The 20,839-nt window shown below is 48.0% G+C and overlaps 2 protein-coding genes and 4 non-coding genes across 6 annotated transcripts; 1 reads left to right on the top strand and 5 right to left on the bottom strand.

The window, feature by feature from the left end:
* The first annotated feature begins 9,310 nt into the window (after window positions 1-9,310).
* Window positions 9,311-12,759, top strand: Best4 (bestrophin 4). The gene is given in 14 exon segments (XM_034502567.2): window positions 9,311-9,462; window positions 9,546-9,640; window positions 10,098-10,151; window positions 10,154-10,330; window positions 10,532-10,565; window positions 10,567-10,684; window positions 11,242-11,337; window positions 11,793-11,916; window positions 11,919-11,986; window positions 12,114-12,179; window positions 12,218-12,286; window positions 12,288-12,373; window positions 12,482-12,578; window positions 12,580-12,759. Coding segments are annotated over 14 exon segments (1,416 nt in total).
* A 4,365-nt stretch (window positions 12,760-17,124) lies between these two features.
* Rps8 (ribosomal protein S8) lies at window positions 17,125-19,632 on the bottom strand. The gene is made up of 6 exons (XM_034502841.2): window positions 19,500-19,632; window positions 19,013-19,119; window positions 18,425-18,524; window positions 17,958-18,133; window positions 17,643-17,772; window positions 17,125-17,278 (listed from the first exon to the last, which is right to left on the bottom strand). The coding sequence occupies exons 1-6, from the start codon at window positions 19,501-19,503 to the stop codon at window positions 17,169-17,171; spliced, it is 627 nt and encodes a 208-aa protein (XP_034358732.1). The 5' UTR covers window positions 19,504-19,632; the 3' UTR covers window positions 17,125-17,168.
* On the bottom strand, window positions 17,400-17,470 carry LOC117709680 (small nucleolar RNA SNORD38). The gene has a single exon (XR_004606926.1). It is a non-coding gene; the product is annotated as a small nucleolar RNA SNORD38 (small nucleolar RNA).
* Window positions 17,847-17,914, bottom strand: LOC117709683 (small nucleolar RNA SNORD38). Its single transcript, XR_004606928.1, has one exon. It is a non-coding gene; the product is annotated as a small nucleolar RNA SNORD38 (small nucleolar RNA).
* LOC117709684 (small nucleolar RNA SNORD46) lies at window positions 18,602-18,705 on the bottom strand. Its single transcript, XR_004606929.1, has one exon. It is a non-coding gene; the product is annotated as a small nucleolar RNA SNORD46 (small nucleolar RNA).
* On the bottom strand, window positions 19,208-19,286 carry LOC117709674 (small nucleolar RNA SNORD55/SNORD39). The gene has a single exon (XR_004606920.1). It is a non-coding gene; the product is annotated as a small nucleolar RNA SNORD55/SNORD39 (small nucleolar RNA).
* Window positions 19,633-20,839: the final 1,207 nt, after the last annotated feature.

The following is a 20,839-nucleotide window of genomic DNA, read 5'->3' as shown; positions in this document are numbered from 1 at the left end:
TTATCAATGAACGCTTGCCCCCTCCCCGGTGTTTCGTCATCTCGAGCTCCGCCCCTTTCCTGGCAGCGAGGCTTGGAGAGGCCACGCCCATTGCTCGGCCTTACGTCACCTGAAAGATCTTCCCCTTTCCTGGGCGTACTTAAAGGCCACTCCTCTTGCTCTGGCCTTAAAGGCGCCCCCGTAGAGCTAGTCACCTGGCAGGTGTAACCCAGCTCTTTTTTCGTTACCCGGCCCACGTAGTCCTTTTTTTTCTTCTTTCTTCCAGTGAATGCTGAAGTCGGAGTGGAGGCCAGTTATCCGGAGGCCTCTTTCGAGCAACAACAAGGATTAGCATTCCAGCTGGGGAGGAAAGGCAGGGTTGTTGCAAACTTTTGCTCTGTGCACGCCACCAACACAGGTGGTCTCCCGTAAGCATCTCATGCTCTAGTACAGAGCACGCTGCCCTCTTCGAGGACTATGGAATAGCGTGCTTCAGAGCCCGATTTATCTGATCTGGGACTGTACAATGGGCTTGTAGAACAGCCTGGTATTCAAGGTTTTATTTTTGCTTTTCATTTTTTCGAGACAGGGTGTCTCTGTGTACCCCTGGCTGTCCTGGAACTCACGCTGTAGATCAGGCTGGCCTCGAAATCAGAGATCCACCTGCCCCTGCCTCCCGGTATTCAATGTTTTTACCATGTTCCAGGTTACATCTTCTGCTACCCACTTTTACCCTATTATTCTTTTGAGAGAAGGGGGAGCTGAGGCAGAGTAGCTGCCGTGTGATCCAGGCTGGCTTTTGAACTCGAGGTCCTTCTGCCTTCGCCTTTGACATGATGGGATTACAGGCATGCACCTCCGCTCCAGATGCTGAGCTCCCCATTACATTCTCAAAATACCTATTGCGCTGAGTCAGCAGGCAAAAGGCCAGAAAGTGAGGAACGAGAGAGATTCTTAGGTGCTAGAGGCCGACAATTAGGCAGTTAGTATTGAAGCCAATTGGAGATAAACTCAACTAGGTGGCAGGAGTCTATGATCTATGTGGAATCTTTTTCTATATGTTTTTTTTTTTTTCGGGGGAGGGGAGTAGGGGTGGTGGGTTGGTTTTATGTGTGTGTGTGTGTGTGTGTGTGTGTGTGTGTGCGCGCGCGCGCGTGTTGGTTTTGTTTTTTGTTTTTTGTTTTTTTTTTTTGACAGAGTTTCCAGGAAGCCAGGAACTCAACCTGTAGACCAGGCTGGCCTTGAATTCCTTCCTGCCTGCTCCTGCCCCACCACTGCCTGGCTTCATTGTGATTTTTTTTTTCCTCGAGACAGGGTTTCTCTGTGTACACTTGGCTGTCCTGGAATCACTCTGTAAATGAGGCTGGCCTCCAATTTACAGAGATCCGCTGCCTGTCTCTTCCTCCAGAGTGCTGGAATTAAAGAAGTGTGGGCCACTTTCTGCCCAGTTTCCCAGGTGGAATCTTAATCCCTAAAACTTTCTCCAAGGGTCACAGTTCTCCTGCTGGCTGGGTGGGCTTTGTTTTCACTCAAAGCCATCCAGTCAGACTTCAGATTTACTGAAAATGTCCGTCTGCAAAGCCACAGCACTGCCTCCACTAAGAATGGCCAAGGCCGCAGCCTTGATGAGTTTCTGCAGTTTCTGCTTTGTGGAACCAGACTTAAGTACATAAATAAAGTAATTACAGGCTGTAAAAAGTGCTAAGAAGGAAGTAAACAGAGTAGTCAGAAAAGCCAACAAACATATACACCTGATTCCTTCTGCCTAGTTGAGTTTATCTCCCAAATATCTGAATCACCTCCCTCATTCTCCAGACTCTGGTCTGGATCATAATCTATTTTGTTGGGATTATTGCTACAGCTCACTGCTCTCCCAGCCTTTGGTCTCATCTCCATTTCATCCTGCCTACACATGCTGCCAACACACACACACACACACACACACACACACACACACACACACACGTGCAAATAGACTTAAGACCAGAAGAAACATTAGTAGTACAAATAGAGCTTCAAAAGACCTATTCAAAATCTGAGCTGAGTTGAGACAAGAGGGTCAGGAGTTCAAGGTTGTCTGAATTAAAGTCAACTGTCGTCTTAACGTACTGAAGAGTCATCTGAGGGAGACTTACTTCGGAACTGCACAGTCCAGATTGACCTTTGGCCTGGGAGGAATTGTCTTGATTAAAGAATGGCTTGGGAGGGCCCCACCCACTGCGTGTGGCATCACCCCTGGGTAGGTAGACCTGAGCTATATAAGGAAGGTAGCTAGCAGAGGGACCTGAAGAGATGACTCAGTGGTTTGGAGCACATAGTGTTCTTTCAGAGGACCTGAGTTCAGTGACCAGAGCTCCTGGGGACCTCTCCACCTGTAGCCTCCTCGGTTACCTTGCATGTACATGCTCACATACATAGATGTGTAATTAATTATCTAAAGAAAGAAAGCTAGCAAGGAGCAAATGAGGGAACAAGCCAGGAAGCAGCATTCCTCCACGGTTTCTGCTTCAGTTCCTGCTTCAGCTTCTCTCCCTGGCTTCCCTCTGTGATTGACTGTAACCTGTAAAGTAAAATAAATCCTTTCCTCCCCAGGTTGCTGTTGGTCTGGGTGTTTATCACAGCCACAGAAAACTAACTATATCCAAGGGCTTCCTTAGCTATATGCATAGTGAACTTGAGTCTAACTTGGAATAAAAAAGAAACTTGGCCCTGGAGAGTTGGCTCAGTGGTAAAGAGCACTTGATGCAAAGGACCCAGGTTTGATCCCCAGCATCCTGGGAATCATGGAGACTCATCACCTTCCTGGGCACTAGGGTACCAGGCCATGTGTGATGCATAGACATACATGTAGACAAAACACATATAAAATAATAAAAATTTAAAAATCTGAAAATGACATATCCACTATTTTTTCTTTTAAGATTTCTTTATTTTATGTATATGAGTACACTGTCACTGTCTTCAGACACACCAGAAGAGGACATCGGATCCCATCACAGATGGTTGTGAGCCACCATGTGGTTGGTGGGAATTGAACTCAGGACCTCTGGAAGAGCAGCCAATGCTTTTATCCACTGAGCCATCTCTCCAGCCCTGTTTATTTTATTTTTATTCTACAGTGCTGGGAATTAAACCCAGGGCGTTGTCTATGGGAGGCAAGTGTTGTTAAACTGTATTCCCAGCTTGACATCACAGCTGTATATTTGGAAAATAAATTAAGACGTCTGTGTATTACTTTGCTGAAGATGCCATAACAAAATAACCTTGAGTGCTTCAAATGACAATGACAATAAAATAAAATAAAATTACACAGTTGGAGGTACGAGATCAAAACAGGACAGATTTCTTGTTTTATTTTTTCTATGTTTTTTTTTTGTTTTTTACTTTTTAAAAAATATTATTATTAAATTCTCTCTCTCTCTCTCTCTCTCTCTCTCTGTGTGTGTGTGTGTGTGTGTGTGTGTGTGTGTGTGTGTATGTGTGTGTGTGTGTGTGAAGTGCAGGTGCCAAATAGAGGAACAAATATAAATTACATGTATTTATTTGTATGTGTGAGTATATGTGTACATGTTGGTGCGCACACATGGAGGTCAGAGAATAACACACAGGAGCTGATTTCTGTTAACCACCGTCCCAAATCATCCTGGCCAAATTAATGAGAACAAGCAATTTATGCAGGGACAGTGGTGCACTTCTTTAATCCCAGTACACGGGAGGCAACGGCAGGAGAATCTCTGTGAGTTGGAGGCCAGCCTGGTCTACAGAGTAAGTTCCAGGAGAGCCAGGGCTACAGAGAGGAACTCTGTCTCGAAAAACCAAACCACAACAAACAAAACAAACAAAAAAGTGAATTCAGGGAAGACCATTATCTACAAGCCAAGGAAAGAGACTGGAACTCCCTCTGTAGACCAGGCTGGCCTCCAACTCAGAGATCCACCTGTCTCTACCCTCCTCCTGAGTGCTGGGTTAAAGACCACCATGCCAGCTTCGGTTCACATAATCTTAAAACAAGTCTCAACTTTGTTTTGTTGTTGTTTTGAGACAGGGTTTCTCTGTGTAGCCCTGGCTGTCCTGGAAACTCAGTTTGTAGACCAGGCTGGCCTCGAGTGCACAGATCTGCCTTCCTCGGCATGCACCACCTTCAGGCTCCAGGTAAGATTTCTAAATTGAGCCTTGAGAGCTGGGGAAGAGTCAGCCAGACATTGGATGGCTAAGAAGGATTGTGTGTACTCCTGGAGGCCTGAATGAGGGCTCACTGGTCCATAAAAAATTAAAAGTTCAGGAGCTGGGGTCGTAGCTCACTGGGTAGACTACTTATCTGGCAGGCATAAGGTTTGACTCCTGAATGAAACTGAGAACACCTGTCAGCTCTTAGGTGTGGCTGAGGAGGTTTTTATTGTAGATTTCAGGGAGAGAACAGCTAGAGGCATCTGGAAGAGACCTGAACAAGGAGAGAAAGAAATAGACTAAACAAAACCAGCAGACTGAACGGGAACTTGAGGGTGGCGGCGGGGGTGAGGACAAAGTGGGGATTGGGGGGAGGGGGAGAGATGGGGATGGGATGAATGAGAGAGGAAGAGAAGAAAGACAAAAGAAGACCAAAAGCACGGAGCTAGGGGAAGGGAAGGGAAGCCTGGGGCTGCAGAGGTTTAAGGTAGAGGGTGGGAGGTAGGGGTGAGAAGAGCAGGAAGGAGCTGCAGGTACTGAGTGCAGCAGACACCTTGGTATGCTACTAGGCACCACAGTTAGCCGTTTGTCCTGAGGTTTTTGGGACCTGACAACCCCTAGCACCAAACATTGAGCACTGCATAAACCAGGAATACTGGTGCACACCTGTAACCACAGCCTTTGGCAGTGGGATGCAGAAGATCAGGAGTTCAAGGTCAGCCTCCTATCCATAGTATACAGGTAAGCCTAACTGTAAAGGACACTGTCTAGGAAAACAACTAGGAACCAAGTGGTGATGGCACACACCTTTTATGCCAGCACTCAAATGGCAGAGGCAGGCAGATTCCTGAGTTTGAGGCCAGCTTACTCTATAGAACAAGTCCCAGGACAGCCAGGGCTACACAGTGAACTCCTGTTTCAAAAAAACAGAAGAAAGTTGGAGAGATGGTTCAGCTGTTAGGAGCATTGCCTGTTCTCCCAAAGGTCTTGAGTTCAATCCTCAGCAACCACGTGGTGGCTCACAACCATCTATACTGGAAGCTGATGCCCTCTTCTGGCCGGCAAGTGGACATGCAGATATATATGTGTGTGTGTGTGTGTGTGTGTGTGTGTGTGTGTGTGTGTGTGTGTGTGTGTATCACACACACACACAAATATATATATATCAAAACAAAAAAAGAAGGGAAAAAAGGAGGAGGAGGAGAAAGAGAAGAAAGAGAAGGAGAAAAAGAAGGAGGAGGAAGAGGAGGAAGAGGAGGAGGAGGAAAGGAAGGAAGAAGAAAACACTTGATTTACCTCAGTTGGCCACCTGTGTCATAAGCCAAGTTCAGTAACATTGCCTGTAATTCTATCACCCAAGAGGTAGAGGTTCAAGGTCAATTTCAGCTAAATAGCAAGTTCCAAGCTAGCTGGGGCTATAGTAGGCCATCTCCAAACAAAAGAACCAGAAAATAAAAAATAAAACCCAAACCGAAAACCCTAACAAGTTCAAAATAGCTGAAACGCTTCAAGAACAGGATCCTAAATAGTTCTGCAAACTGGAGGGGGCGGGGTTAAAAGTCTTTTTTCCCTGCCTCACTTTGCAAAGTTCCCAAGTTGCCTAAAAGCAAGTAGGCAGCCAGCAGGTAGACCACCTTGGCAGTCTAGATGAAGCATTTGGGTTTGATAAAAGAGTTATTTGGAGCCTGCCAATGCTGCTGGGGGTCAGGAATTAGGTCTGGGGTAACGGTGAGGGGCAGGATAGCCCTTAATGGGTTCCTAGAGAGACGATGCTGATGCTGTGGCCCCACTCCTGGCTCTAGCTCTCCTTTCCAATGCTGAGGAGTTGCTCCCACCAAGCATCTGATGCTAAACTCTTTCTACACTTAAGATTGAAGGTTGAGCTCAGGCCTTCTGACCTACTTTTGCCACAGAAGACAAGGGCCTTCACCTGAAATCCCTTCAGGGATGTTCTACCCTCTTCCTATGCTTTCTTCCCTTGGCTTGTCTCCTCAGCCCCGACACGGCACTGTGAGCCCCCTGTACACCTGTCTTTTTCATTCCCTCTTTAGTGCTAGAGATTGAGCCCAAGGCTTCATTTCAGGGCCATCAAGAAAGTAATCTAAGAGCTGGAGAGATGGCTCAGTTAAAAGCACTGGCTGCTCTTCCAGAGGTCCTGAGTTCAAGTCCCAGAAATCACAAGGTGGCTCATGACTTAAAAGAATCTATAAAGGGATCCAATGCCCTCTTCTGGCACACAGGTGTATGTGCAGACAGAGCATGAGTATATTCATCAAAAATACATAAATAAATTTGAAAAAGAATCTACCACAGCGCTATACCCCCAGACAACTGTGCAACTTGGAAAATTAACAAGGTTTTTGAATCTTCTTTTGGGAGCCAGGATACCAGGACATCTTTCTAGATGCTGTTATCTTTCTCAATCCCCAGTCATGGTGTCAAACCAAGGGCCTTGTGCATATAGACAAGTGTTCTACCACCGAGCTCAAAATAGCTGAAGCGCTTCAAGAACAGGATCCTAAATAGTTCTGCAAACTGGAGGGGGCTCCCCAGGACGCTGCTCCCCATCTATGACCTCCCATGTCCCAGGTACTGACCTGGGCAATTAGTGTATTGATTGCTCCCAGGAAGCCTACAATATGGAAATGATTATAACCCTCAGAAGGAAATAAAACTTCACAGGGTGGAACAATTTCTCCAAGGTCAACTCAGCTTCCCAGGGCCAGATTCAGGATCTGAATGCAAGTTTGATTTGGGCTACTAGCCGCAGTTGCTTGGTTTTGTAGGGTTGGTGGCCCCGTGCCCTTGGGCCTCCTATACTTCATTACATTACGTCGCCTCATCTTTCCAGAGTATGAAGCAGGGCTAAACCGGAGACTTTTCTGAGATCTCTGTGTCCATCCCTGAATGTTGAGGTAAGGCATCCTGCTCTGTTGAGTACATGGTCTAGACTCCTGGTTCCCTAGGCAACTCGGACTCATATATCTCTTGATCAGAAGCTAAGAGAGGAGGGGAGTCAAGAACAAGAAGTATTACAAAGGTTAGGATTCAGACTCAGGAGGAAACATTGGGTCAATCTGTAAGGAGAGCTTGGGGTCTGTGATGTACTATGACCCACTTCATTAATCCGAGGGAGGCCAGTGTGGGGAGTGGGCACTGACAGGCAGGACCAGCAAGAAGGAAAATAGAGAAGCAGGGCAGGGCGCGTGATTTATAGACTGAATGGTTCCCTTTCTGGGATCATAAAGCAAGGAGAAAGAGACCCATCCTCAGTGGAAGGGAGATAAGGCACTTTAAGAGGGCAGGCCTGACTAGGACCCCAGGGCCCAGGATAGGAGCCTGGCACTGTGTTGAGGCCATTGGTACCAAGGACTCTGCTCTCAGTGCCCAAATCTTGCTCTAGGGTCCAAACAGAACACATCTAGCCTTTCAAGTCCAGAAGCTGTGGCACTGTCTCCTGCCTCCAACATGACCTAGCTGTGTGACCTTGGGCAAGTCATTTGCCTCTTGGAACCTAATCTGTGAAACTGGGATGATTCCTGTCTGGTGAGGATGTGATTAAGAGTCCATGAAAAGAACATAAAATGGTGTCCTTGGCACAGTCTCTGTCTGTCTCTTAGTACTCTGTGATCAGCAGTTGATAGCTATGACAACAGTTTACCCTGGGCTGTCATGTCACTTGGAGCATAGGATAGTCATCCCTATTGCCCTAGGTTAAAGGACATGGTAAACCTGTAAATTGTGGGGTCAGGACACATGGCACTTTTGTTACTCAAAGTCCAGACCAATCCCACAAGGCTAGTAACACACACCCAGTTCCCAGGAGCAGCTGGATGACAGCCTCAATCCATCAATGACAGCATCAGTCCAACCTAACTTTATGGACCCAGCAGCTACTTAAGATCAGGAAGAATTGGTGGTGGCACATGCCTTTAATCCCAGCACTTGGGAACAGAGGCAGGTGGATTTCTGAGTTCGAGGCCAGCTTGGTCTACAGAGTGAGTTTCAGGACAGCCAGGGCTACACAGAGAAACCCTGTCTCGAAAAACAAAACAAACAAACAAACAAACAAACAAACAAAAAAATCGGGAAGAGTAGGGTCTGGTCCATTTCCTCCAGGCTGCTGTTCAGAACAGGTAGGCAGGTGTGAGTGGGGATTAGAGGGCCCTGGGACTTGAGAGACCAGATAACCAGGTGTTAAAGGGAATCTCCAGGGGAAAGTGGTGCCTCTGGGCTGCAGTTGGTTGGTTGTATTTGTTTTGAGACAAGGTCTTGCTCTACAGCATGGGCTAGCTTTGAACTTGTGATCTCCTGCCATGAGTGCTGGGCTTGTAGCATGCACCGTGGTACTGTAAGGCCCCCACGAAGGGAGGGCCACACCCAAGCCTCAGGAATTCACGGCCACCCATTAACTCACAAGACACCGAACTTGATGCAATCAGCAAGAGGTATATTTCGATCAGTATACTGAGGTCAAGACCCATGACCCACACAGGGACAGTGGGGTCTGACCCCGGGGCTTTGGAGACAGAGAGAATTTAAAGCCAAAGACCACAACTCGGGGGGGGGGGGACCACAACCTAGTGGGGGGGTAAAGGAGGGCTATTGGAGAGCACCTGTGGAAAGTCCCAGCCCATTATTCAGTTTGTGACAGGGTCCAAGGAACAGTCATGATGGGGAACATTTTGTATAGACTATTCTCTAAGAGCCTGTACGTAATCAGCCATCTATCTTGTGGTCAGCCAAGTTCCTGAAACACAGAGCTCACGACCAAGCTGACCTGCACTCTTGGTTCTGCCCAGCCTGTTAGGAGATTTTGAAAATTTTTAACCCTTTCAGTACCTAGTAAGTTGGGGCTCTGATCCTCAACACTTCAGAATCTGATCCCAGCTCCAAAGGCAAAAGAGTGTGGAAAGCCTCTGTGAGGGGCGTAGAGCTTAGCCCCACTTTACCCAACTCCATCCTTGTTTTACCCACATTCTTCAGAGGACAGTTTATACTTCGTCTGTCCTATGGCTTTTTAGCCCCTTGTCTACAGACACAGGGTGAAGAAGATGAGCGACCCAGAGGTGAAGGAACTTTGCTTGGAGTGCTAAGCTTAGTGGTAGGAAGACACGCAGAGAACAGAACTGTTCTGTGACCTTCTGGGCCAGGCCCCAGCACCATGACGGTGTCTTACACTCTCAAAGTGGCAGAGGCATGCTTCGGAGCCTTCTCTGGCCTGCTCTTCCCCTGGAGGGGCAGAATCTACAAGCTCGTGTACAGGGAGTTCCTGCTCTTCTGTGCCTTGAACACTGCACTCAGCGTCACCTGCTAGTGAGAGTAGATCTGAGCCCTGGCCTATGGGGATGTGTGCTGCCTGCCTCCTTCCAGCTCAGGTTCTGCCTGACATTCCCTAGGCTGTTGCTGACCCAGGAGCAGAAGTGTATTTATGCCCAGGTGGCCCGATACTGCAACCGCTCAGCAGACTTCATCCCATTGTCCTTTGTGCTGGGTGAGCCCCCCTTCTAGTTTTCCCTGGTATCCTGACCATGTTTTCTGACCTTCAGGTTGACGTGACAACTCTGAGCAGCATGGCCTACAGTTAACCAGTAGACATAAGGGCTAGAGCCTGGGTCCACAGTTTTCTCTGGGTTCTTACTTGCCTGTCATTTGCTGGACCCTCAATCTTCACTGAAAGACATTCACTGGCTTTATAACCCAACTCTGGGTATCAAATGGAATCTAGAGAGAAGGGGTCCCCACCCTCATGGAAAAAGGTCTCACAGTAAATAATTACCTGGCCTCAAATCTCACCACCCTCTTCCCTGAAAGTTTGTTATTTTCTGCCTTCTCCTGATCCAACTTTCCCAGCAAGTCCCAAGGATACTAGAATCCAGTGTAGTATCTCAACCCCTTTCGAGTGCCTAGGACCCTTCTTTATGTCTCTGTTACCCATGGTGGTTCACTAGGTTTCTACGTGACTTTGGTGGTGAATCGTTGGTGGTCTCAGTACATAAGCATTCCACTCCAGACTAGTTAATGTGTGTCATCTCAGCCAGTGTGCATGGTGTGGACCAGAGTGGCCATTTGCTACATCAAACTCTTATCTGCTATGCCAACCTGGTATCAGTTTTGGTGCTACGTTCCATAAGCACCCATGTATTCAAGTGCTTCCCCACCATGGAACATGTGGTGGACACAGGTGCTGGCAGGTCCTAGCCCCAGGGTGGGTGGCTGGATGCTGTCATCTTGGTTTTCCTCCCATCATGGAAAGGTCTGACCTTTAGGGGATGCTCCAGGATTCCAGGGAGGCCAATGGGTTTAAGGGAGAACAACCAGCTACAGGATCACTGGCGCTCCCTGGTGGTAGAAGACTGTACCTTACCTCCTTCACCCTAGCCAGGTTTTATGTCTCAGGAAGAGAGGAAAAAGTTTGATTTTGAAATCTGACTTTAACAAGTACTGGGTCCCTTGCATCTGGTTCACTAACCTAGCCACCCAGGCCCGCAGGGATGGACGAATCCATGACGACATCACTTTCTGTCTCATACTAGAAGTAAGTAGTTTAGGGTTTAGATCCTTGGCTCTCCTTTCTCTAGCTTCATAATATTTTTGGTACTTAAAACTTAACTAGGCACCAACTATATACCACACCTTTTTGGAGTGAGGGAATACAGGATTACTCTCCACAGCTCAAGTTTGCCTGGAACTCACTATTTAGCTCAGGCTGGCCCTAAACTCATGGCAACTCTGCCACTGTCTATACATTTTGGAAGTATGTGAGCTTACACTGGCTCAGTCCTCAAAAAAACCCTTGGGACAAGTACTATCATCACCCCCTTTCAGAGGTAAGGAAACTGAGGCCAGAGTTGGAAAACCCCTCACAAACCCATCACTCTGCTTGTTAGTGAAGCTGGAATTCAGTCATTCTGCCTGTAAGTCTGGAATATGATTTTTTGCTAATTTCCTAAATTGTTATCAGAAGCACTTCAGCCTGACCTGACAGCAGGAGAGCCTCAGGCCTGGCCAGGTCTGCTGTGTATGGAGTCTCCCGTTTTCTTTCTCATCCTCCTTCCTTGCCTCCTCTGCCCTCCCCTCATCCTCTTTCTCTAGGAGCTGAACAAGTATCCGGCCAAGTACAGCACGCTATTCCACTATGACTAGATCAGCATCCCCCTTGTCTACACCCAGATAACTGCCCACTCAGGTGTTTATTGGAGGTTCTGAGGTGTGGAAAGGGCAGAGAAGGCTCTTCCCCTGGGCCAACAAAGTCTCAAGAAGCACTGACTGCCGGAGAGCATCCTCAAAAACCTTCCTCTTACCCCATCAAGATGACCTGCCAAGCATGGTAAAACATCTTTAAAATCCCAAGACTTGGGAGGCAGAGGCAGAAGGATCTCTGTGAGTTCAAGGCCAGCCTGGTCTACATAAGCAAGCTCTAAGACAGTCAGGACTACATAGAGCCCCTGTCTCATAAAAACAAAACAAAAACAAAAAACAACAACAAAAACCAACATACAAAACAAAACAGAAGGACAAGCCTGCCCTTCTTGCTACTGCCACCCAGCCTCATGCTTAATCACTTGTTAGACTCTTCCAGGCCCAGAGATGGGGACAACACATCTTGCTGTCCCAGTGTCCAGCCCTGGCTTTTCCCTCCTCAGGTGGTGACAACAGCTGTCTATTCCTTCTTCATCCTTTCCCTGATTGGCTGCCAGTTTGTGGAGCCAGAAACAGGGACTGCCAAACTTCAGGAGCCTCTGGAGCCAGGCAAGGAGGCCTCTCCATCCCTGATGGAGACGTGTTCATGCCTCTCACCACATTGCTGCAGTTTTTCTTTTACACTGGTTAGCTCAAGGTGAGTATGGCATCCTACTTTGTAGAGGTGGGCACATATAATCACGCTCAGGCTGCAGCACTGGGCAGTCGGAGTAGCGGAGGAGGTGGGCTTTGAAGCTCATAGACATCATTTTTGAAAATCATAGGTGGCTGAACAGCTCATTAACCCCTTTGGTGAGGATGATGATGACTTTGAGACCAATCAGCTAACAGCCTACTGCCACAAACATTTGCCCTTCTGCTGGCCCAGGTGTCCCTACTCTCTGTGGATGATATGTACCAGAACCTGCCTCCCACTGAGCAGGATCTGTACTGGGATTGAGGCCCAACCTCAGCCACCCTATACAGTGGCCACAGCTGCTGAGTTGCTGAGGCCTTCCTTCATGGGTTCCATTTTCAACCTGCGGTGAGTTGGGATTTGACATGGAAACCAGTACCTAGTCCCTGCCTACCCTATGGGGTTACAAACAAGTCCTCCAGGAATTATTGTCTTTGTTTGCCCTGGTGCCCGAAGCATGAGTGATGACCCTGAGCAGTGCCTGCAAGTGGAGGCGGCCCGGAGGTCCAACCTGCCAGCGCCTGCCATGCAGACCACGCAGACCCCACTGCTGGCTGCTGGGCCGCTTCCTGGGTGCAGAAGCGCTCTTGCCTGCTGTGAACCTGCGGAACTTGAGCAAAGCACATGGAGTTCCCAGGACCCCTCACCTGCTGCACTTCCAAAGTGAGGAAGCTGAAGGCCGAATTAATGAGGCTGTAGATGAAGGATCTGAGGATGAAGCCCTGGAACCCTAAGAATCCTCTGTGCGGGTGGCCACCACCTCACCTTCTTCCCCAGCTTTACTGTCTTATCATACACAGCTTAGAACAACTTCTCTGGACAGCAGGATTGGCTTTTGGGAAAAGCATTTGGGGATAGCTCTTGAAAGCAAAGATAGCTGAGTCAGAGTTGGAGATAGAAGGTGTGTATCCATTTAGCATGAAAGGCTAAATTATTTGTTACCTTCCCTGTTGCCAGGCATTGGAGAGCTAGGTCAGTGGTCCAAAGACTTGAAGGACCAGGACTGGAGAGGTGGCTCAGTGGTTAAGAGCACTGACTGCTCTTCCAGAGGTCCTGAGTTCAATTCCCAGCAGTCACATGGTGCCTCACAACCATCTGTGATGAGATCTGATGACCTCTTCTGGTGTGTACAGTGTAATTCTTCAGGAAAAAAAAAAGTTGAGGGACCATTTGTTTCCCTGAAAAGTCGTGCCTGGTGCCTAACTCCATTTGATTTTTAGTAGGGAGTTCACAAGTGGCATTCCCACCTCTAGGATGATGCGGTGCTACTGGCCTGGAATAGCTATTTCAAAATCAAGCTTTAAAAAAACCCAGTAACTTCACTCGCTCTGAAGGCAGTTCAGTGAATGACTTTACCTATAGTGCCTTTTCCCCCCCATTGTTACAATGAGAATATATCCATCATTATGTCTATCTTGCTATTTGCCTAGGATATAGGTGGAATGTCTAGATTCCCACCATTAGGAGCACTTGGTTCATGGAGACCAGAGTGGTAAAAGGTTACTTTTGACTCTTGTTTTTATAAAGGATGGCTAATGCCAGAACAAAGGAGGGAAGCTGAGGAAACACTGGGCAAGGATCTCACTAAACCACCCAAGCTGACCTTCCTCTGCCTTCCCAGTAGGTAGGATTACAGGCTATGTCTCACCTTTTCAAAAATATTCTTGTGCATGAATGTTTGTCTGCACGCAGGTTAAGTGCCCACAGAGGCCAACAGATCCCCTGGGACATTGTGTCTTAATTCTGTGAACCTCAAGAGTTATGAGTTGCCATGTGGGTACTGGGAACTGAACCTGTGTTCCAGAAGAGCCACTTCTCTCAGGCCCTCCAATTTTTAAAATGAAAATCGCACTACATTTACCAATGTACACACATGGTTAGAGATCTTTTATAATTCTTCAACCCTGTGGGTTCCAGGCACTTCATGAACTCAGGTCATCAAGCTTGGCATCAACTGCCTTTACCTGCTGAATCATCTAAATGGCAAAAGAAATTACTTGAAGTGTACACAACCAGGACTAGGAAGGCTGAGGCAGGGGGATCTCTATAATTAAGACCAGCCAGCCTGCTTTAGTTTCAACATTCTATTTCAAAAACCTAAGACACGACTGTGCCCACAGATGCTGCACAGCACGCCTGCCTGTCTCAGAGCAGATGCTATTTCCCTCCCCGTGGGTTCCAGGTGTCAAATTCAGGCCCAACAGGCTGGGGACTCACCCTAACTACCAAGCTATCTCATTGGCTCTAGCAGCAATGTGTGAATGTGGGCTTGCTATGTGTGCAGGGCCAGAATCACCTGGCTTGTATGACCAGTGTCACAGGCCGAGCCATTTATCCAAACCTTAAGTATAGACAACAGCACACCACAGTGTGCTTTTTCTATATAAAGTCCCAAGATTAAAACAGAAAGCATGAATGCTTTTGCAGAGGGCAGGCAGTCAAGGGGAGAAGGTACATTTAGGACCCAAGAAAAGGAGCTGGGATGACACTCCTTTGAAAAGCCTGTCCCCACACACCACGATTTTTTTTATGTATACTGGTGTTCTGCCTGCCATGTTATGTCTGTGTGAGGGTGTCAGATTCCCTGAAACCAAAATTACAGTTGTGAGCTGCTGTGTGGTGCTGGAAGCTGAACCTGGGTCCGCAGGAAGAACAGCGGACTGCTGAGCCATCTCCAGCCTCTACACATCCATGTTCTTGAAACCTCTGAGGTTGAAACCCTGTTAAAATTCATTAAATCCAAATTTGCCTTCAAGTGGGGAAGGACACCTAGAGATACAGCTCAAAGACTGTTCGATTAACATCCATAAAGTTCAAAGGCTTGGGAGCACACACCTGCAGTGAGTTGGGACAATCAGGAGTTAGTATCCATGGCTACAGCCTAGGACATATGAGAACTTGTTTCAGTACAACCAAACCACAAGACAAATGTCTCAAAAACCACCTGGGCACACACCCACTTTCCCACCAGTCTCAGGGCTAAGGCAAGATTATTACAAAACCGAAGCCAAGTTGGGTTGCAGAGAAGGTGCACTCAGCATTGGAAAAATCCTGCTTAGTTTTCAGCACCCAATTAGGTGGCTCCTAAGCATCTGTAGTCCAGCTCCTAGGGATTCAACATTCTTTTCCAGTGTCTAGGGTGGGTGCACACAGAAGTGAGAAGGAAAGGTCCTGGTTCAGTAGGTTACATGTACTCACTGGGACTCACTGAAATTTGTCCCCTGATGTCCAGTGAGAGGCCAACCCCTCTTCCCACACACAAAAAATACCTTAGGACTGGAGAGACCACTCAGCAGTTAGCACCCACACAACAGCTCACCACCAGTCAGGTCAGGGTCTAAGGGCACTGAATACATGTGATGTACATCTCAGCTGGCAAAATACCAAACACATGCAATGTAAAACAAAAAACACTCCAAGTCCTGTGCTAATAACTGTGAGACTAAGGGGGCACGCTCACTCAACTGAGATTAGGAGCTGAAGGCTAAGCTGGAGAACAGTTTACAAACACATACCTCCCTAGACATAAGCTGGAGGACTGCTCAAGGACTGGTATCTGAAAATAATGCTGATCACTTCGGTTTTTTTTATCCCAGCACTAAGGAAGAAGCATGTGGATCTCCAAGTTGGAGGCCAGCCTGGTCTACCAGAGGAAGCCCCAGATAGCCAGGGCTACATAGAGAAACTCTATCTCCAAAAACAAAACCTCCAAACACTTCATTATTAAGTCAGGCATGATGGCACATCCCATAATCCCAGCACTGGAGAGGAAAAAAGCAAACTTCAAGGCTAGCCTGGTTTACAGTGTTTCTGATCAGACATCAAAATATAGTGAGACCCCCCATCTCAAAAAATAATCAAGCTAAGTTTTAAAACCCTAACCATTCCCAGTTAGCTCTCTGCCTGACAGATGTAAACTCAGCTACTGCTACAATGCTCCCCTCCCCCACCCAGAGGGCCACAGGTTAACATCATAGAACTGTAAGCAGGCTCAGCACTCACAAGAGGCAGTTTATGGATCTTGGAATTCCAGGAAAGCCAGGACCAAAGACTTCACCTCAGAACTTCCCTCTGCTCAAAACAAAACTTTGATTGTTGGGAGACTAGACAATAAAATACTAATTGCTATGCAAATAGAAGATCTAAATTTAGACCCTTAAGAATCTACATAAAAGCCAGGTACACTGGCAATCTGAACACCAGAGGGGACTACTGGCTACTAAATTCTGGCTAAATTGGTATCTCAGTTTAGTGAGACCCATTCCAAAGGTAGAACACTCCCCTCTAATCTAACCTTCACACCCATGCCCCACCCAGAGAACATGCTGCAGTTACCTCGGGGGGGGGGGGGGGGGGAGAAGCTCACTCACAAGTGAAATAATTCAGCAGAATTAAATATTTGCTCTTAAGGCTATCAACAAATCAGTCCTCTTGGATATAAGGTGGACCTGGATCTCCTGAGCTGCTTTCAGCTGGTGTGGCCAGCCTGGGCCACCAAGTGGGGTTGCACCTCACCAAAACCCCCTAAGCCACTAACCTCATCAACTTTCAGTGAAGACACCTGTCCTAACCTGTAATATAGCTTCACCTAACTATCAGCTGCACAGCCCGGCCAGACGCTCCCCATGACCTTTGTAGGATTGATGGTTCTTTGCAGGTAACTGGAATCTACCGAAATCTTGACCACTGGCAAGATTCTCAATGTCAAAGTCCCCAGACTTCCCAGGAACCTGGCTGCAGGTGTAGCCAGCTATGTGCCCAAGACCCAAGATTAATGCCAAGCACACTCCCCAATTAAAGAACCCTTAAAATTCAAGTCTACAAAGGGACAGCCTTCTTAGCCTGATAAATACAAGCATAATTTAGACAGCACCCCAACATTGTTGGAACTCAGCATAGTAGACTTTATTAGCCTCTGCCACACCAATCCACTCTAGGTTCCCAAAAGTCCAGGGAAATATTGGCTTCACCTTACATCGTTCTCAGAACACGTCTGGGTTTCAAGGACTGGGCCCCTACAGCACAGCTGCACAGTAAAGATGAGTTTGCTCAAAGAGCAGGAAAAGACGTAATCTATCCAAACACCCAGACAATATACATAAAGAACAGCAAACACCTTTATTACACGAGCTATGAAGGATGCTTATTTGCCTTTCCGGGCTTTGATCTTCCGCAGATAGAACTCCAGCTCCTTGCCCTCCAGCACATAGCCATCTGCTCTGCCACACTGGCCTGGTCTTGAGGCAATACAGGCTGAAAGAGAACAGGCAGTCTTCAGTAAAAGGACAAGAGGCTCCACACCACATACCTGCCTTACCCCCTTAGAAGCCCACACTAGGGCAGACTTCCAGAGGGCAGGTGTTGAGGCCGACTGTCTCCTCAGATACACTTCATCCTCACTTAAGAGGTCAGCAGCAGAACTGGACAAAGTTCTCATCACTGAGACAGCGCCACCATCCAGGGCATTAACTCTCCCCTACCCAGCTACAACCCGCTTTACTTGTGTTTGCTATGCCCTCACTATTAACCACCTGCACTCCCTCTATGTACCCCACTGAACCCGGGGTAAAACAACGCACCACCAACTCCCAGCTCAACAACACAACAGCCATCTCACCGAGAAGCTTGCCCTGCTGGAACTGCTCCTCCAGAAGACTGCTGATTTTGGCATTCTTTTTCCTTTCATCATATTTCTTTTGAATCTTCTTTGATCGTTTTTTGTTTAAAATCTCCTCCTCCTCGGGAGTCTGAATAAAGAGTATGAATGGATTTGTCACCAGAAAGGTCACAAGCCTCCTCTGAACCCCCAAGTCCTGATGCCTTCTTCAGCACTAAAGTATTCATCTCATTCCTTCAGTAGCAGAACTGGACAGTATTTTCATCACAAGAAGGCAGCCCCCCCCCCCAAGCCCCTTACAGGAAAAGAACGCACCAGCTTGGCCCCCTTCTTGCGGCCCAGGGGCAGTGCATAGTGGGACTCGTACCACTGCCGGTACGGTGTGCTGTCAATAAGCACAATGCAGTTCTTCACCAGGGTCTTGGTGCGGACAAGCTCATTATTGGATGCATTGTAGACAACATCAATGATCCTTGTTTTTCGAGTACAACCTGCACACAAAGAGAAATTTATAGTCAAGGGGCTGGGGCACTCAATGTGTTCCAGGCCCACATGTGACATTACCTCCCTTACCCCCTGCAAGGGCTGAAGGGAATATCCAGCCTCAGTGCCTAAGCTCCTCCCCTGCCCCTCTTTTTGTTTTTTATTACTGAGATCTTTTGTTATTCTCTAGAAACCACCTCTCCGTTGCAGGAGTTACGGGATCAGATCATCAGAAAGAATCTTCCAACTACCTCAGGGTCTTTCAGCAAGGAATAAATTTGAACACTTCACCTACTTACACTCAGAGCCCCAGGAAAAGTTCCCCACATCCAATCTCAGAGCACGGTACTTCTTATTGCCTCCTCGAACTCGGACTGTGTGTATGCGGCGAGGGCCAATCTGGAAAATGCAAGAAGACCAGACCATGGTCATCAAGAAGAGAGGGGACCAGGAGAGGAACCTGAACAGGATGGAGGTAACAGTCAGTGTAACTATGACAAGTCCTTGCATTGGCAAGTGGTACACAGGTGACCAAGACGGCCATAACCACGCCTAAGGATACTTTTTCATCACCCTAGTTACCTCCAAAAAAGAAAAGCCAGACCCCTCAAACACAGGAAGTCCAGTAAAAAAGGTACACCAAGCTTGCAGTATCTAAGTGAATGGAGCCTATTCCTAGGCCTCATCAGACCCTAAGCTTGGTGACTGGGGCGCACAGACCCTGCACTTTATTCAGCACGTGGACCCATAAAACATGCCCAGTCCCCAGCACCGAGAAACCAGAGCCTTGTAAAGGTGACCACGGCCACTCGTGTACCCCGCAACCACACTCCAACGCAGGGGAAGGTGGTCTCTCCCAGGTCTTACCCCCCGCCTCCCGCACGCACCTTAGTGTTGGCAGCAGGCCGTCCCAGCTCATACTTCCGCTTCTTGTGGTAGGGTTTTCTCTTACCCCCGGTCTTGCGGCGCTTGTGCCAGTTGTCCCGAGAGATGCCTGGGAGTGGGAGCGAGGAGGCAAGCCTGAGCAACCGGGCCTCGGTGCCGGCGACTTAGCCCGCTCCCGAGCCCCGCGCTGCGCGGGCCGCACGCTCAGCTCTCCAAGGTTGGCTTCCCCACGACACAGTCGGGAGTGTGCAGCATACCCAGGTGTCATCATCCGCGTGCGGCCCGCGGCAGCCATGTTGGACCGCTCGCAGCCCCGGCTCCCGGAGGCGGCCGCAGCGATCTCGGGGGCCGGAGCCCACGGTAGGCCCTATCCACGGCTGCTCGTGGCCCACCGTCCGGTCGAGCATGCGCCTGGCCGGGCTGTGAGGCAGGATGGAGACGGATGGAGATCGCTCCCCGCGGCCCGACCCGGCCCACAGCAACACTCACCCATCGCTCGGCGCTGGCTGGAAAGAGGAAGCGCAAAGCTTCACGGTCCGGTTTCTAAAACGCAGCCCCGCCTTCTTTACGTCTCTTCCGGCTGCCGGGATGGACCTGGGGCCTCAGCGATCCTGGGAGGCAGGCACAGGGGAGGGTCCTGCGGCGTGCGAACTCACGCGGACCCCGCCTCCAATCCTTGACCTTGGGCGTGTGGAGGGCGGGCCAGCTGCGCTTTAAGCTGAGGTGATTGTGCACACTTGCGCGGCGTTGGGCTTACATTTTGTCCTTTAAAAAAATTTTTTTTTTTTTTTTTGAGACTAGCCTCTTATAGCCGGGGTTAAAGGCATACATCACCGTTCTGTGTGTGAATGTGGTTTGTTTTTTTCCAGTTTGTTTGTAAAATTACACATGGCAAGGCATGGCGCATTGCCTTTAATCCCAACTCACCAGAGGCAGAGGCAGAGGCAGAGGCAGGCGGATTTCTGTGAGTTTGAGGCCAGGCTGGCTGTATAAAGCGAGTTCCAGGACAGCCAGAGCTTGTTACACAGTGAGACTCCGTCTTAAAAAAATTAACGCGAGAGAGAATTACATTGTGTGTATGTATGTATGTATAATGTATATATATATATATATACACACATATACATATAAATGTATATATCTCCAAATGTGTGTGTGTGTGTGTGTGTGTGTGTGTGTTGTCGGGTGGAGGTATGAGGGCCGGGGAGTTCATGACCGGAGCAGAAGAAACCCTGTTACACAGAGAAACCCTGTCTCAAAAAATAAATAAATAAATAAATAAATAAATAAATAAATAAATAAATAAATAAAAGAAAAAGAAAGAAAGAAAACCTGAAGAAGTTTCCTCTTACCCCGAGGGAATCGGGGTCTTTTGGTTTTGGTTCGTTTCTCGAAACAGAAGCTGTTGGATACCAGGCAACCACTCTACACTCTTGTCAACTCAGCTAACCCCAGCTCTGTCTGGAATCCTTTTTTTTTTTTTTTTTTTGGTTTTTTGAGACAGGGTTTCTCTTGTGTAGCCCTGGCTGTCCTGGAACTCACTCTGTAGACCAGGCTGGCCTTTTTTTTTTTTTTTTTTTTTTTTCCTAGACAGGGTTTCTCTGTGTAGTCCTGGCTGTCCTGGAACTTACTCTGTAGACCAGGTTAGCCTCGAACTCAGAAATCTGCCTGCCTCTGCCTCCCGAGTGCTGGGATTAAAGGCGTGTGCCACCACTGCCCGGCTGGAATACGTTTTTAAAGATTTATTTATTTTATTTATATGAGTACATTGTAGCTGTCTTAGATCCCATTACAGATGGTTGTGAGCCACCATGTGGTTTCTAGAAATA

The sequence above is a fragment of the Arvicanthis niloticus genome, chromosome 5 (genome assembly GCF_011762505.2).
Source record: "Arvicanthis niloticus isolate mArvNil1 chromosome 5, mArvNil1.pat.X, whole genome shotgun sequence".
NCBI lineage: Eukaryota > Metazoa > Chordata > Mammalia > Rodentia > Muridae > Arvicanthis > Arvicanthis niloticus.
Note: the sequence above shows the minus strand (reverse complement) of the source record. Positions and strands in the feature narration are given on the sequence as shown.

What these genes read in the sequence shown, in the direction of transcription:
- Rps8 (XM_034502841.2), bottom strand. An exon ending in CTTTTCCTGGGGCTCTGAGT is followed by an intron (nt 18,134 to 18,424) that starts GTAAGTAGGTGA and finishes CTTTGTGTGCAG; the next exon opens with GTTGTACTCGAAAAACAAGG. An exon ending in GCAAGAAGGGGGCCAAGCTG is followed by an intron (nt 17,773 to 17,957) that starts GTGCGTTCTTTT and finishes CTCTTTATTCAG; the next exon opens with ACTCCCGAGGAGGAGGAGAT.